Raw genomic sequence first — 15,127 nt, 5'->3', positions numbered from 1 at the left:
CTCTTCTCGTACGGTGAGTGGGTACAGCAGTCACTTCCCTCCCTTTGTGTGGTCTTCTTCACTTTCTATTCTAACTTCTTTTAACACGGGAGTTGAACTTTAAAGAGCTTCACTACTGAGCCTAGTCTACGGATTCGCGAATTCTGGGGAAGGGGCGGATCCAGCAGTCTTTTTTAATACTAGGCTCAGTTCCACCGGATTGGACAGAGCAAACCCATGTGACTGCTGTACCCACTCACCGTACGAGAAGAGGCGTTCAGGTAAGCATATCAACGCCTATTTTCTACTTCTACTTTATGCCCTCTGGAAATTTTCTCTGAAAGCAGCACTGGGAATGTTCACGTTTGTGTGTATGAGATACATGACAACAGAAGTATGTCTTTTGCTAAGAGTGGCTTAGTTCTACAGCTTCTGTTTAATTATTTGAGAGTGGACATTTCCTTTTAAGTTCTTATCACTGAGCTAAGGTCAGCTTTAAACTTATCCTTCTGGTATTCTTGTGTGCATACTATTTGCGCACATATAAATACTTTAAAAATTCTCTCCTATGATGGTAAGTAGATTGCTGTATTTAGTAGTGTTAATGTGTACCTGTGGCAAGCCAGGGGGATAGGGATTTGCTAACAAGGAAAAGGAGAGTTCTTCTTTCCCTAACACTGCAAAATAACCATTGACAGAGCAATTTGTTGGTCCATAATTCATTGTTAACATCTCAAAGTCACAAATAGCATTTTGCTAGTTTGCTACAAGTTTTCATCAACTTACAACTTATGTTTAGTGATTATTTGAAGTTACAAGAGTGCTCACTGTCACATGGTCAAAATTACAATGCTTATCAACTGGCATATATTTGTCATGGTTGCAGCATCCTGGAGTCGTGTGACCACCATTTACTACCTTGCTTCTGACAAACAAAGTCAATGAGAGAAGCTGGATTTGCTGAGCAACCACAAGATTCACTTAATAACTGCAATGGTTTGCTTAACACCTGAGAAACAAAAAGTTGTAAAATTGGATGTGATTCACTTAACAACTACCTTGCATAAGAACAGCAATTCTAATCCCAATTAGGGTTGTAAGTCGAGGACTACCTGAATATCAATACAATGGCAATTTTCAGATATATGACTTCAGCTCCCAGAATCTGCCAAAATAGCTTTCTGGCGGGGGAATTCTGGAAGTTGAAATCCACACATCTGAAAATATCGCCGGTGGTCTTCATCCCCCGGCGCATTTTGTAGGAGGCCCGGGGGACACGGAGATCGGCGGCAGCCGCCATTTTGGTTTTGGGGCCGAGATCTCGTGAGGTTTCGCGAGATCTCGGCCAAACGATCAGGCCAGAGTGGTCTGATCGTGACGTTGTCCGGGCGGGGCCTGCCGGCCCTATAAAAGGGCTGGCAGGCTCAGAGTCGGCCTTTTCGCCCGGACTCCGTCTTCACAGACACCCGCCTGCCCTCCCTATCTTGCAATGTGCCAACGGGGGTCGCCCTATGGGGCTGAATAGGAATTTTTGGCGGTCCTGGCGTTTTAGCCTGGACCGTTTTTTCGCCTATTCCACACCGAGGAGACGGACAAGTGGTTAGGGGGTGCTGGCACCTGTTTTAGGTTAATTGGCTTACCTTTGGTCATTTGGGTAGGCAGGTTAGGGGCGGAAAACTGGGTGGTGGTTTAGCAACTGCGTGTTCTCCGTTGGGCATCTTTGGGGATGATTGACAGGTTCTCTCCAAAGGCTTGTGGTTTTGACGACCTGAGCAGTTGGGGGGAACCTGTCTTTGGGTCCCGCCCATTTAATTCCCCTTGTAGGGGTTAGCCGGCGGGACCTCCCACATGCAACTGCATGGCAAGGTCTCAGGTGAGGGAGTGGTCCCTCACCTGGATTAGCATGGAGCTATGCCCATAAGTTGCCCCGGAAGTTTATTATACGTCATTTTCTGCCCCGGAAGCAATTGTTTGACCCTGCGGGTCCTTGTTAGGGTTATTGTTAATTATGCTAATTATGCTAATTTATTTAAAATAAATTATGCAAATTTATTTTAATAAAAATGACCCAGTTTTAAATCCAGCTCTTGTGTCCGTGTCGTTACTCCGCCTCTCCTGCAATAACTAAGGTTGAAATACACTGGATTAGAGCAAAGCAAATATTGTCTCTGTCTTTAAAAAGAGAGCAAAGGAGAATTCAAAGAATTGCAAACCAGTTTGCCTGACATCTATGTCTGGGGAGTGAAGATCTTAAAGATATTTAATAGTAAAGAATATTGAAAACGATGCTTATCAGGAGATTGTCAATTATTCTTATTTTTAATGGAACAACTTGGAAGAAAACTATAGGCAGGATGTATGTTGATTTCAACAAAGTTTTTCGACGGAGTGGCATTCAGAGTGGCAAAATATTTAAGGGTAGCTGGATGGCATGAGAAGAGTAGATATATAAATGCCTTAAATTATGTAGAATGCTCATTAAGAGTGCCTCAACAGATTGGAAGGGGATGTCAGGTATGCTGCTACAAGTTAAGTCATTGTCTTTGTATTTGTGAGCATGTTTTATTTGACATCTCACATGAAGAGGTTAAGGAAATGGCAATGATTGTTTTTATATTAAGGGTTTTAAATGGTTTTTAATTTTGGATTTGTACTGTTTTTGTTGTTGTGAGCTGCCCCGAGTCTTCGGAGATGGGCGGCATACAAATCTAATTAATAATAATAATAATAATAATAATAATAATAATAATAATAATAATAATAATAATATGTACAGATTATGTAATTAGGTGAAATAGTTTTCTAGATGTAACCAGTGTTGCCACAAACAGGAGGGAGTCAACCTGTTCTCCAAAGCAGCTGAAGGCAGGAAAAGAATTAATCAGGGAGAGAGGCAACCTAAAACTAAGGAGAAATTTCCAGACAGAACAATGAATCACTGGAACCACTCGCTTCCAGAAGTTGTGACCTCCAAGTTCCCTTCCAACACTGTTAATTCTGTTAAAACTGAAAAATATTCAAAATGATCTTGATGGGACAGAGAAATGAGCTGAGAGTAAGTTAAAGGTTAAGTGCAAAATTATACACGTAATAAATATAGCTTAAAATTGCAAAGGTTCTGAATGGGAAATAACTGGGTTTGGTAATAATTACTGTGAAAAAATAAGCCTTGCAATAATAGTTGATTATCAATTGAATATTAGTCAGTCTGGTGCTGTGACTGCCAAAAAGGTAACTGCACTTTGAGCCGGGATTAACAAAAGCATTGTTTCTAGATTATAACCCCTTAAAATAAGTTTATTTTAAATAAAATACTCAGGCAAACAAAGTAGAGATCCATAACTCTTTCCCACCTTTTCTGTCAAGCTTTTTGGCATGCTTTAAGATATGCGGAAGTTGTTACTTGGTTTTATAGGATGTGTAAATGACAAAAACCTTTTAAAAATCATAGAAATAACCATTTTGCTAGGAACTGTGATTGATTGTTTTCATTGCTATGATGGCTATTTTTTCGATTTTTGAGAATGTGAAATAGCAGGCAGAAGCAGAGGTGGTGAGCTGCTGGAATAACTGAAACTTGAATAATTCTGAATTTACATGTTCTACTATATGAAACATTCTATGGAATAGCAAGCTGCCAGCCACAATTATGAGAGAGCTATTATATTTATTGTTATTTTCCAACCTTTTGTTATTTCCTTTTGTTTGTCTCTGTGTGTGTTTGTTTGTTTGTGTGTTTGTGTGGTAGAGAGAGGGGAGAGGTCAAAATGCAATAAAAAAATACTGACTCAAACGTTGCAGGGTGGTTTGGCCAGTGAACCCTAAGATTTAAAATAGTCTGACAAATCTGTACAATCTTTTAAGATACCGGTATGTCTTCACACATGAAGGCGTATCTGAAAGTGTCTTCATTTAATTTTAGGTTGCCAAATAGCATTTTTTCAATGACTTCCTTGTTTTGCTATGTAGAACAAAAGTTGCTTTCATTCCAAGTGTCCTTTGTAGAAAAGCTTGTGTATGCTTTGCTAATTGGAGCAGGTGACATGGAGACAAAACACTGCTGGTAACTTACTGAAATATTAATACACTTCATTGTTCTTTTCTTTGTTCTGAATGTTAGTAAAGCGCTAGCTTGATAGAGACACACTCCTTATGTGATATGTAAATTGTGAGGGCAAACTTTATTTTAGGGTTAGGTTAGGATTTAGTAAATCTAAATTTAAAAGACACAAATGGTACAGGTATATACAGTAGATTTATATGACCCTGAGCTTTCTTGGATAACATATTGCTGTATTCATTTTAATTAGTGCTGAAGGTTTTCCCAAATAATCTAAAGTAATTCTTTAAATGCAGAATGAAAACAAGCTATATTCTGGCAAATTCTATTGTGAAATAGAAGAATGCCATAGAATACTTGGAACAGGCTTTGATCGCTGTATATTTGTTCATAGCATTGGTATTTATAGAGAATGTGGATATTCTAAATATTACTAAATTAAATATCTCCCATTAAAAATAGAGAGATGAAAGGATTTACAGAGATATGCTTACTCAATGTAGGATTCATGAGACCATTTGAGATGCATGAATATCCAGTTTCTGTTTGAAAACATTTAGAGCAGAACTTACTACATCATTTGGCAACCTGACAAAGTAGTCAATAAATTCATCTTGATGGATAACTCAGGCTTTCTTATATTTTTGACCCATTGATTCTGGTCCTACTCTCTCCTCTTAGTATTGTATTTTGTGTATGCTAAACCTATTTTTTTAAACCTGATTGGTCCTCATGACTGCACTTGTGGGTGTGGGGATGTGATATGGGGTTTTGACCTGGATGTAATCTAAGGGACTCAGAGTTGGAATGATTCAAGTCGAATCTAGATATGGCTGTTAATAAATCGTACCCTGCGAGAAGCACAAGTGTGGAAGTGATTTATTTCTCAGATGCTATTTGGTTCGCTGACAATTGCTTTCTTTTTCTCTCTCTCTCTTTCTCTCTCTCTCTCTTGCTATCTCTCTATTTCTCTCCCCCCCTCTTGCTCTCTCTCTTTCTTTCTTTCTCTCTCTCTTTCTCTCTCTCTTTCTCCCTCCTTTTCTCGCTCTCTCTCTTGCTATCTCTCTTTCTCTCTCCCCCTCTTACTCTCTCTCTCTCTCTTTCTCACTCTCTTTCTTTCTCCCCCCTCTCTTTCTCTCTCTCTTCCTTTCTTTTCTCTCTCTTTCCCTCCCTCTCCATCAATGGCGGGCACCTGCGCTGCCTCTCTCACCTGCTTCTGAGGCAACGCTGACCCAGAGGCAGAAGCAGAGCACGCTCAGTTGCTCCATTGGCAGTGCTGGGGCGAAGGTCTGTCAGGGAGGAAAAGCACTGGGAAATAGCCATCTCTATTTGCTGCTCCATCTGCCTGCCCCCAAGCATGGGCTGTCGGAGGAGAAGGGGGGGCGAATGCTTTGGCCGTGCTTCCCTTTCCTTTTCCTCCCCATTGCTGTTGCCGGCTGTGTTGGGGGCTGCGGGAGAGGCACAGGCGGAGACAGGACCCACTGGCTGCTGCCTCCGCTCCCGGCGCTGCGCTTGCAAGGGGTGTGCCCGCAATGCAGAGTCACCAGCTTGTGGAGGAGACGCAGGGACAAAGGCCAGCCCAGCCAACAAGCCACCAACTGGACATTGAAGGGCAGCCCACCCAACTAGCCACCAACTAGACATTGCTGGATTGGTTGATTTTGAGCAGCGTGGAAGCTGATCTTCCTTCTTCATGGCTTCCAAGTTTTTCCCCGGCACCACCAAGTAGAATCTGCTGGGCAAAAAACTTAGAAGCTGCGAAGAAGGAAGCTCAGCTTCCGCGGAGGTCCAGCAATGTCCATTCGGCAGCTTGTTTCAAAAAATTGGGACTTTTAAAAAAATGCCCTGGGATGCGGGAAAAATTACTCAAAAGCGGGACTGTCCCATGGAAAGCCAGACATCTGGTCACCTTATTGTATATGCGCTGCAGGAGAGTCCAAACCCACCCTAGGGCCTGTCCTGATCCAGGGTATGGACATTTTTGGAGCTTTCCATTTTTGGACTCCGTGCAAAGCTATGCCTTTGTAAAACAACTGCCTCAGTAGAGCCAAAGAGGAAGTGTAGCCGGATATTTCTTACTCAGTCCCAGGCAAACAGACAGAAGTTGATCCATGCTTGGACTTTCCTACAGCACACATAGAAGCAATGTTCAGGTGAGACAATGTTCAATCACTAAGATGGTCTTCAAATCTGAAATCTTCTTGATTTGTTTGGCTAACCTCCACAATTAAATGGGAAAGTCTGGTTTAGAATGCCAAGTTAGTTTAGTATGTAAATTAAATTTCCCTAAATTAAATTTTCCTATTGTGGCATGGAATTTACTAGAGTGACATTAAGAAATTAAGACATTATCAGCCTAATCAAGCTCACGGGAATGATGTGAGTATTATAGCAGTGGAACGAGGAGCTTTTTAATGTGTTTCTTAAAAAAAGGCAGGACGTCACATGTAACCAAAATATCCATTACCTTAATTAGATATTATAAATTAGTGTAGGTCTGTTCAGTCTCTGTTCCAGATGTTACCTGTGTTTCTCAATGTACTAGAGTTATGTGGTTCTTTTTTTGGGGGGTGGGGAAGGAAACCAAAGAAAGGATAAATAATCATTTCACTGTAATTTTAGATCTATTGGAAAAGTCCCGTGTTGTTAAACAGCCCAGAAGCGAAAGAAATTTCCATATTTTCTATCAAATTCTGTCTGGAGGATCAGAAGATTTGCTCAGTAAGTACAATCTTGGAGAATATTGAAGTTACAACTGCATGTGGAACCTAGGTAATTTATTTCAAGCTGGTGTAACTAATTTTGATTTTGTGTATATTCATTATTTAAATCCAGACATACAAAATTACTGTCATTCATGCTAAATAAGAGAAGTAATGTGAATTTGCTGGTAAAAAGATATATTTTTATTTTAACAGAAAAACTTAAGTTGGAGGTGGACTTCAGTCGATACAATTACTTAGGTCTGGGCTCTGCAAAGGTAAATGGAGTAGATGATGCTTCAAACTTCAAAACAGTTAAGGTAAGGATTCATGCCCTTCTGCTATATTTAGTATTGGGTTCAATTTCAGTTTGAAGTGCAAAATTATTTATATACTGCTTTTTATTGTTTTTTAGAAATAGAGATAATCCTTGATTTATTACCAAAATTGACCCCATGATTTCTATTGCTTAGTGAGATTTGTTAAATGAGTTTGGCATCATTTTATGACTTTTCTCACCAGAGTTGCTAAGTGAATCACTGCAGGTGTTAAATTAGTAACAGTTGTAAAGTGAGTCTGGCTTCCCCATTGACTTTGCTTGTCAGAAGGTTGCAAAAGGTCACATGACCCTGGAACAGTGCAATGGTCATAAATATGAGTCGGTTGCCAAGCTTCTGAATTTTAATCATGTGACTACGGGGATGCTGCAACAATTTGAAGTGTGAAAAACGGTCATAAGTAACTTATAAATAATAAGTGAATAAACAATCTCCTTCTTACTAGCCTGATTTTGTTGAAATGAGAATGGTTTGTCAATGTTGCATTTTAAAATTTCCCTGCTTTCATATATTTTATTCACATCCTAAATGAAAATTAACATCAGCTATGAGAAATTAGATTGTAATAGATATACTTGGATTAGAAATGTTTGACTATTCTTAATGATTTTTCTATTTAAAATGTGTTGCTACATTGATTTAATGTATGCAGATGGGTTCTACACTTACAAATATATTCTTTTTTTAAAAAAAAAGAAATAAACGGTAAAATATTTAACTGAGATTTAAAAATTATTTCTAGTATGAGAGCTATTTGGGCCAGCTGAGAGAAATAAATTTGAATCTTAGCTCTTTAAATAAAATCTTGTGTGAATAAAAAAACCAAACACCTGTAATCCCTACACCTCCTTCTTTTTGTTCCTATTTATACTGTAATGCAGTGTTTCCCAACCTTGGCAACTTGAAGATATTTGGACTTCAACTCCCAGAATTCCCCAGCCAGTGAATGCTGGCTGGGGAATTCTGGGAGTTGAAGTCCAGATATCTTCAAGTTGCCAAGGTTGGGAAACACTGCTCTAGTGCATGAATCAAACTTGCCACGTCACGTTGCCATCACATGACGTTTCATGACATTTTTCTCCTTTGCATAGCTGGGGTAGGTGTGGTCTTTGCTTGAAGCATCCTCCATGTGCTGCCAGTTTGACATCCTTGCTATACAGTGATCCCTCGATCATCGCGAGGGTTCCGTTCCAGGACCCCTCGCGATGATCGATTTGTCGCGAAGTAGCGGTGCGGAAGTAAAAACACCATCTGCGCATGCGCAGATGGTGTTTTTATTTCCACAGCAGCAGCGAGGAGCCGAAGATTGGGTTTCCCCGCCGCCTCGCTGCTGCTGCTTGTCCGCGCGCGTGCCGCCCGCCCCCTGCGCTGTTGCTGGGGCCGCTTCTCAGCTGAGAAGCGGCCCTGGGGTTTCCCCCGCGCGCGCGCGCGTGCTGCCCGCCCCCCGCGCTGTTGCTGGGGCCGCTTCTCAGCTGAGAAGCGGCCCTGGGGTTTCCCCCGCACGCGCGCGTGCTGCCCGCCCCCCGCGCTGTTGCTGGGGCCGCTTCTCAGCTGAGAAGCGGCCCTGGGGTTTCCCCCGCGCGCGCGCGTGCTGCCCGCCCCCCGCGCTGTTGCTGGGGCCGCTTCTCAGCTGAGAAGCGGCCCTGGGGTTTCCTCCGCGCGCGCGCGTGCTGCCCGCCCCCCGCGCTGTTGCTGGGGCCGCTTCTCAGCTGAGAAGCGGCCCTGGGGTTTCCTCCGCGCGCGCGCGTGCTGCCCGCCCCCCGCGCTGTTGCTGGGGCCGCTTCTCAGCTGAGAAGCGGCCCTGGGGTTTCCTCCGCGCGCGCGCGCGTGCTGCCCGCCCCCCGTGCTGTTGCTGGGGCCGCTTCTCAGCTGAGAAGCGGCCCTGGGGTTTCCCCGCGCGTGTGCCGCCCACCCGCCCACGCCGTTGCTCGCGCCTTACCGGGGCAAGAGGGGGAAGACCCAGGGAAGCCTCTGCCCGGCGGGGAAACTCCACCATCTACGCATGCGTGGAAGGGCACGCATGCGCAGATGGTGGAGTTTACTTCCGGGTTGAAAACTCGCGATATAGCGTTTAGCGAACATCGAGATCGCGAAACTCGAGGGATCACTGTAATGCCTTGTCCCACTTGTCTTCCAATGCTAAAGATGCCCCACCATCCCAGAAAGCAAGACTTTCCAGTATTAGCCCCCTTATTTTAGTACATTCTGTCCTGTAAAGACAAAGCACCACCCTTCCTGGGTTTTTTTCAGTGCCAGACAAAGGTGTTTTTAATACTTTAAGACTTTTTCATATGTGCTAATACTGCTGTGACTTTTAACTTACCGTTGTTTTTACTTTATCTTTCTGCTTTAATGTTTATCTTGTTGGTTTTGTTTTGTAATGTTCTTCTAAAGCTTTTCACTGTATGCTTTTGTTACTGAAAGCGATATAGAAAAGTAAATAGTTCGCTGTGAAAATAAAATAAATTGGTTGTAATGGGAAACAGTTACCAGGAAGGAGGAAAAGATGAAAATGTAATGAACACAATTTTCCATCTTCTAGAATGCCATGCAGATTGTGGGATTTATGGACCACGAGATCCAGTCAGTATTGGAAGTTGTTGCTGCGGTTTTAAAACTGGGAAACATTGAATTTAAACCAGAATCTCGTGTGAATGGATTAGATGAAAGTAAAATCAAAGATAAAAATGGTAATTCAAACAATAGAGTTTAATTAAGTAATATTTATCTTCTCTCAATTGGTTTACAGTACTAGCTGTTTTTTGGCTTGTTTCTAAATGTATTAATTTCAAGGTCAGTGACAGAATCTTTATAACAGAATCCTAATTTATTAGTATTTTATCTGTTTGAAATCGTTCAGACTGTTTCATGAGGCAAGATTTTTTTTTAAACTTAAAAAATTCTTACATACTACTGTTCAAATTCATTGAAGGGTCTTCTGGTTTGTATTTAGTCTGTAGAAGATAAGCATGTACAAAATAAAAACCACATTTTCTTATATCACATTAACCTTTTCCCACTTTACTCAGTCTTAAAATTACTGACTTAATTTTAACTATTTAGTGCAATGGTCCCCAACCTTTTTTCCACCAGGGACCAGTTTCAGCAAGACAATTTTTCTATGGTCCGGTGGGGGTGGAAAGGGGTGTGGTTGGGGGTGGGATTAAGCATGGGGGTGTAGCTTATCGTTCCATTGCCTCTCTCTTTCCTCCCTCCTTTTTAATTTTGCAGGGGAGCCGAGGTGACAGAGGGAGGAAGAGTAGAAGGGGGTGGTTTCCTGTCTCTTTCCCCTCCCGTTCACTCGGGACCGCCGTTTGCCTCGGGTCGAGGCGGTCCACCTGAGGGAAAAAAACTTTTGCTTGCTTGCTTCCTTCCTTCTGGCAGTTTCAGAGGACACGCCCCCCCACCGCCCGCTCCGGCTGGGATTGCAGCAAAGAATCCCAGAAGGGGGAGGTGCCTCCATGGACACAGTCACCTTCCTTTGTGATTGCTGCCTGCTTGGAGCGCCCACCACTGCCAGGTCTGGTACTTTTCTTGCAGCAAGGAATCCTTCCAAAAGAAAATTACCAGAGCTGGTGATGGTGGGGGCTTCATGGTCACACGCACACCCCTGGCTTCGCTCCCACCCTGGCCCCCGGGAATAGGGTGGGGGAGCCTAGCAAAAAAAGAGATGCACAATGCCAAGGCCTTTCCGTCTGAGCTGAAGGCAGAGCAAGGGCTTCGCAAGGAGGAAATAGATCACTTTCAACGAGGGAAGAAAGACAGGGAAGGAAGCAAGCAAGCAAGCAAACGTTTTCTCGGCCCAAGGCTAACGGCGGTCCCGAGTGAACAGGAGGGGAAAGAGACAGGAAACAGCTTGGCACTCACCGGCTCCACAGCAGCTGCTGACTCAGCGGACCGGTGCAACATGCCTGGTACTGGTCCGCGGCCCAGCAGTTGGGGACCCCTGATTTAGTGGACTTCAACAGTATCTGATAATGAAAGTGATAGAAAATCCCTGAAATACTGCACTTTATTCATTCAAGAATGACAGAAAAACAATGGCTGGATTACATTGTAGACATAGAGTTTTAATTGAATAATAATGTCTTAAAATGGAATAAGGGATGGAATGAAGCATTCTGATTAGAATCTTTCAGATCCTTGGGATTTTTAATTTGCATCTTGTCCTCCATCTAGAAGTGTTGGGATGAAGCAACAGTAAATTTAGCATGTTTGTTAAAAATATATAGTATTCAATTTTCACTCAAAGTATTTTCATCCTTTGGCAAAGCAGTTTCCTTGGTAGGTAGAAAGTAGCTAAAGTGGGTAGTTTTTGTTTTTAAAAGAGCTACAGATAATTTTAGATGGTATGGCACATATTTAAAAATACATTTTAGAAAGGAAATCAGTAAAAGCTACATTTGTGTACAAAGCCAAGCATCCTTTGTCAAATTGTATGTTTCAGTGACTCACTAGGTGAAAAAAGGCGACACACCCTCCACATGACAGAAAGTTAAATACAATATCATTCTGCAAATTTGAATGCATCCTGACTATTTCTATGCAGTTGTTTGCAGAGTCAAAATAAAGAATAAGGCCGATGAAGCTGTTTTGCCCAGTCAGCTGGTTGATAAAAATACTTTTCAAGTGAATAGATATTTTTGAAAATACAATAAAACTCACCTCAAACTCTGTATGCTTCAAGTTATGATTCTTTTTTTCCACAGAGCTTAAAGAAATATGCGAGTTGACAGGCATTGATCAGTCAGTTCTGGAAAGAGCTTTTAGCTTCCGCACTGTTGAAGCTAAGCAGGAGAAAGTATCTACAACTTTAAATGTAGCTCAGGTAATGCCAGATTATTGCAGTAGTGAATTCTTCTCTCACCCCCACCCCCCTTCAGTAACAGGTGCTGCAAAAAAGCTTAGGCTAGTATTTTTTAAAAGACTTTCCTTAAAACATATTTAAAGACCATGAGTGGCTATTGATTCTTGCCACCTTTACTGTGCCAACACCACAAAATATTTTAATCTGTCTTAAAAGTTTTTGATTCTTTTCTTTCTTTTAATTAGGCTTATTATGCTCGGGATGCTCTGGCAAAGAATCTTTATAGCAGACTGTTTTGTTGGCTTGTTACCAGAATCAATGAAAGCATTAAGGTATAGTTCATCAGATGCAATAAAATTTCAATGACAGCACATAAAATTAAATGGTTATCTGTTTTTGCATATAAGCAATATATATACCTGGGTCTCCAACCTATGGGTCATGGACTAATCGCCATCGGGCTGCATGAGTGGATGGCTGGTGTGTCTGTGCATGTGCAAAGCCCCACTCATGCAAGTGTCACTGCGAGTGCTTGCGGACCCAGTTGAATGTTGTTATTTGTGCTAGCAGCTTCACTCACGCAAGCCTCGTTGTGGGCACTTATGGCCCACTTACGCTTGTGTTGCCACAAACATTGTGGGTACTTTCACACATGTACCTGTCCCTCCCACAAAATAATCCCCTTTTTCCCACCTCCCCCCTACTCCGGAAGGGTTGAGGAACTCTGTTGTGTGCCATATTATATTTTTTAATTTATACTATTTTTATTAGATTTGTATGCCGCCCCTCTCTGAAGACTCGGGGCGGCTAACAACAATAACAAAGACAATGTGAACAAATCTAATATTAAAAATAATCTAAAAAACCCCAATTTAAAGAACCACTCATACATACAAGCATACCATATATAAATTCTATAAGCCTAGGGGGAAGGGGAAATTTCAATTCCCCCATGCCTGACGACAGAGGTGGGTTTTAAGGAGCTTGCGAAAGGCAAGGAGGGTGGGGGCAACTCTGATATCTGGGGGGAGCTGGTTCCAGAGGGTCGGGGCCACCACAGAGAAGGCTCTTCTCCTGGGTCCTGCCAAACGACATTGTTTAGTTGACAGGACCCGGAGAAGGCCAACTCTGGGACCTAACCGGTCGCTGGGATTCGTGCGGCAGAAGGCGGTCCCGGAGATATTCTGGTCCGATTTATCTGTCTTGCTGCCATCTTTATTATTAATCATGAAAATAATAAATTTTTCTACAGGCACAGTCCAAGGTAAAGAAGAAAGTAATGGGGGTTTTGGACATCTACGGCTTTGAAATTTTTGAGGTATTTTCTTTACTCCAAACTAATTTATTAGCAAAATACAATGTAACCATACAACAGGTCAAAAATTAATGAACATAGGGGAAGAAGTCTCAGTAAATCATTACTGGTTAAAATGTCTGAAATGAAACACACTATTTGGATCAGATATACATTGAGATTATTATTTTTTTAAATGGCAAACAAAAGTGTTGCTGGTAATTTTGGTTGTATGGAAAAAACATTTTTGAACCGATTTTAAATGCTGTAGATTTAAGTTATATATTGAAGTTTGTTTTCATTACGTCATGCCTCTTTGTTCAGTCTGCGGAGAGGGGCGGCATACAAATCCAATAAATAATAATAATAATAATAATAATAATAATAATAATAATAATAATAATAATAATAATTTACTCCTTTAGAGGAAGGGGTAAAGAGAGATTAATTATTGCCAAGACATTTGAAACACACACAAAATTAATTGGCAAATTGTTTTATTTTTTTATTTGAAGAATCTCTCAGTCTCTTCAATAATTCCTCAGGTAGGTTTAGGTATCTGTTGCCACTCCTGGATAAAAGTTTGTACAAATAAGAATCATTTGATTTTTATGACTGAAAATAACTATTACAGTACAGACCTGAACATATAGAGTATTGATTTTTTTTTATTTACAGTGAAGAAACATGACTTTGAAACATAGTTTTAGATTTTAAAAAAGTTAAATAAAAGAAAAAACTGTCTCTGTTCCTAAAATTTCATGAACGAAGTTGCTGGATTATTTTTTTGTAATTAATCTGTAAAACTATCTGAAATACAGATAGTCCTCAGTTAATGATCATAACAGGGATTGGCAACTCTGTTACTAACCAGTGTGGACAGAAAGCAAAAAAATAATATATTCCATGACCATGTTGTCAGCCCTCCCAGATAAGCCAAACAATGGCCAGATGAGCTAATTCTGCTTTATTGTAAGAAGATAATTTTATAAATTTGAAATCTCCCATTGCCTGCCTGATCCTTTAGGATTGGTCTTTCGTAAGTTTTTTTCTCTGTCCATTAAGCAACTGTAGGCTTCTTCTTGTCTGACCAGTTCCTAGAAAGCGTCTCTTCCCCTAATTCTTCAAGGTTATTTTCACATACCATTACATTTACTTACAATGAAAATTCTTAAATAAATAAATAAAATAAATAAGGCGTGATCATTAAATGTGACATCATGGGACTGCAAGTTGGTACTCCCTGCTGGCTTCCCCATTGATTTTGCTTGTTGGAAACCAGCAATGAAGGTCACAAATGGCAATCATGTGACCATAGGATAGCACAACAGTTGCACATTTGAGGACCAATTATAACTCTCCTCAGTCATCACCATTGTAACTTTAAAAAGTCATTATTGAATGTATGGTTGCTAAGCGAGGACTCCCTATATACCGTACATACAATAGCTGTAAAGTTAGAAAAAGTTAGCATGAATGTAGAATGCTAACAAATTTCTTGTTTTTTCTTTCTTGAATAAGGCAATGTATTAGATATGAAATGTCAATTTTACAACTGCTTCACAGCGATGGAAATTCTAGTCCCAATTTCCATCATAACTCAAGAACTACCTGTAGCTTCCTCTTAAAATTAAGGAAATCTTTAGCTTGAAGAAACAATGTACCTTGCTATTCTAAGTAGGATGATGGCGAGTTAGATTCCCTGTGGGTTCCTTATATTAGAAATAATTAGTTTTAATTCATTGCTGTAATGTGATTGCTTTCAAGTTTCTTTCTTTGTTTTAAACATGGGCTGCTCTTGCTGAATGCTGCTATCTATTTAGAATTGCATGGGTATATGATTCTTACCTTATCCAATCACTTTACATGCCGTTTTTATTTAAATGAAAGCAATGGAAAATATATAATACTTTATCCTGAGTAGGGAATACAAGATGATAAAAGGGA

General features: G+C 41.0%; 1 protein-coding gene across 4 annotated transcripts in view; it reads left to right on the top strand.

Annotated features, from left to right (window-relative positions):
- Nucleotides 1–15,127, top strand: part of MYO1B (myosin IB) — a 157,718-nt gene that overhangs the window by 95,474 nt on the left and 47,117 nt on the right. For all 4 annotated transcript variants that reach the window (XM_070732147.1, XM_070732146.1, XM_070732144.1 and 1 more), the window contains exons 8-13: nucleotides 6,662–6,760; nucleotides 6,958–7,061; nucleotides 9,622–9,769; nucleotides 11,789–11,907; nucleotides 12,132–12,218; nucleotides 13,139–13,204. In XM_070732147.1, coding sequence (XP_070588248.1) covers nucleotides 6,662–6,760; nucleotides 6,958–7,061; nucleotides 9,622–9,769; nucleotides 11,789–11,907; nucleotides 12,132–12,218; nucleotides 13,139–13,204 — 623 coding nt within the window. The remainder of the gene's footprint in view (nucleotides 1–6,661; nucleotides 6,761–6,957; nucleotides 7,062–9,621; nucleotides 9,770–11,788; nucleotides 11,908–12,131; nucleotides 12,219–13,138; nucleotides 13,205–15,127) is intronic.

Source organism: Erythrolamprus reginae, chromosome 1 (genome assembly GCF_031021105.1).
Source record: "Erythrolamprus reginae isolate rEryReg1 chromosome 1, rEryReg1.hap1, whole genome shotgun sequence".
NCBI lineage: Eukaryota > Metazoa > Chordata > Lepidosauria > Squamata > Dipsadidae > Erythrolamprus > Erythrolamprus reginae.
The sequence above is the reverse complement of the archived record's forward strand: the minus strand, read 5'-3'. Positions and strand labels throughout refer to the sequence as shown.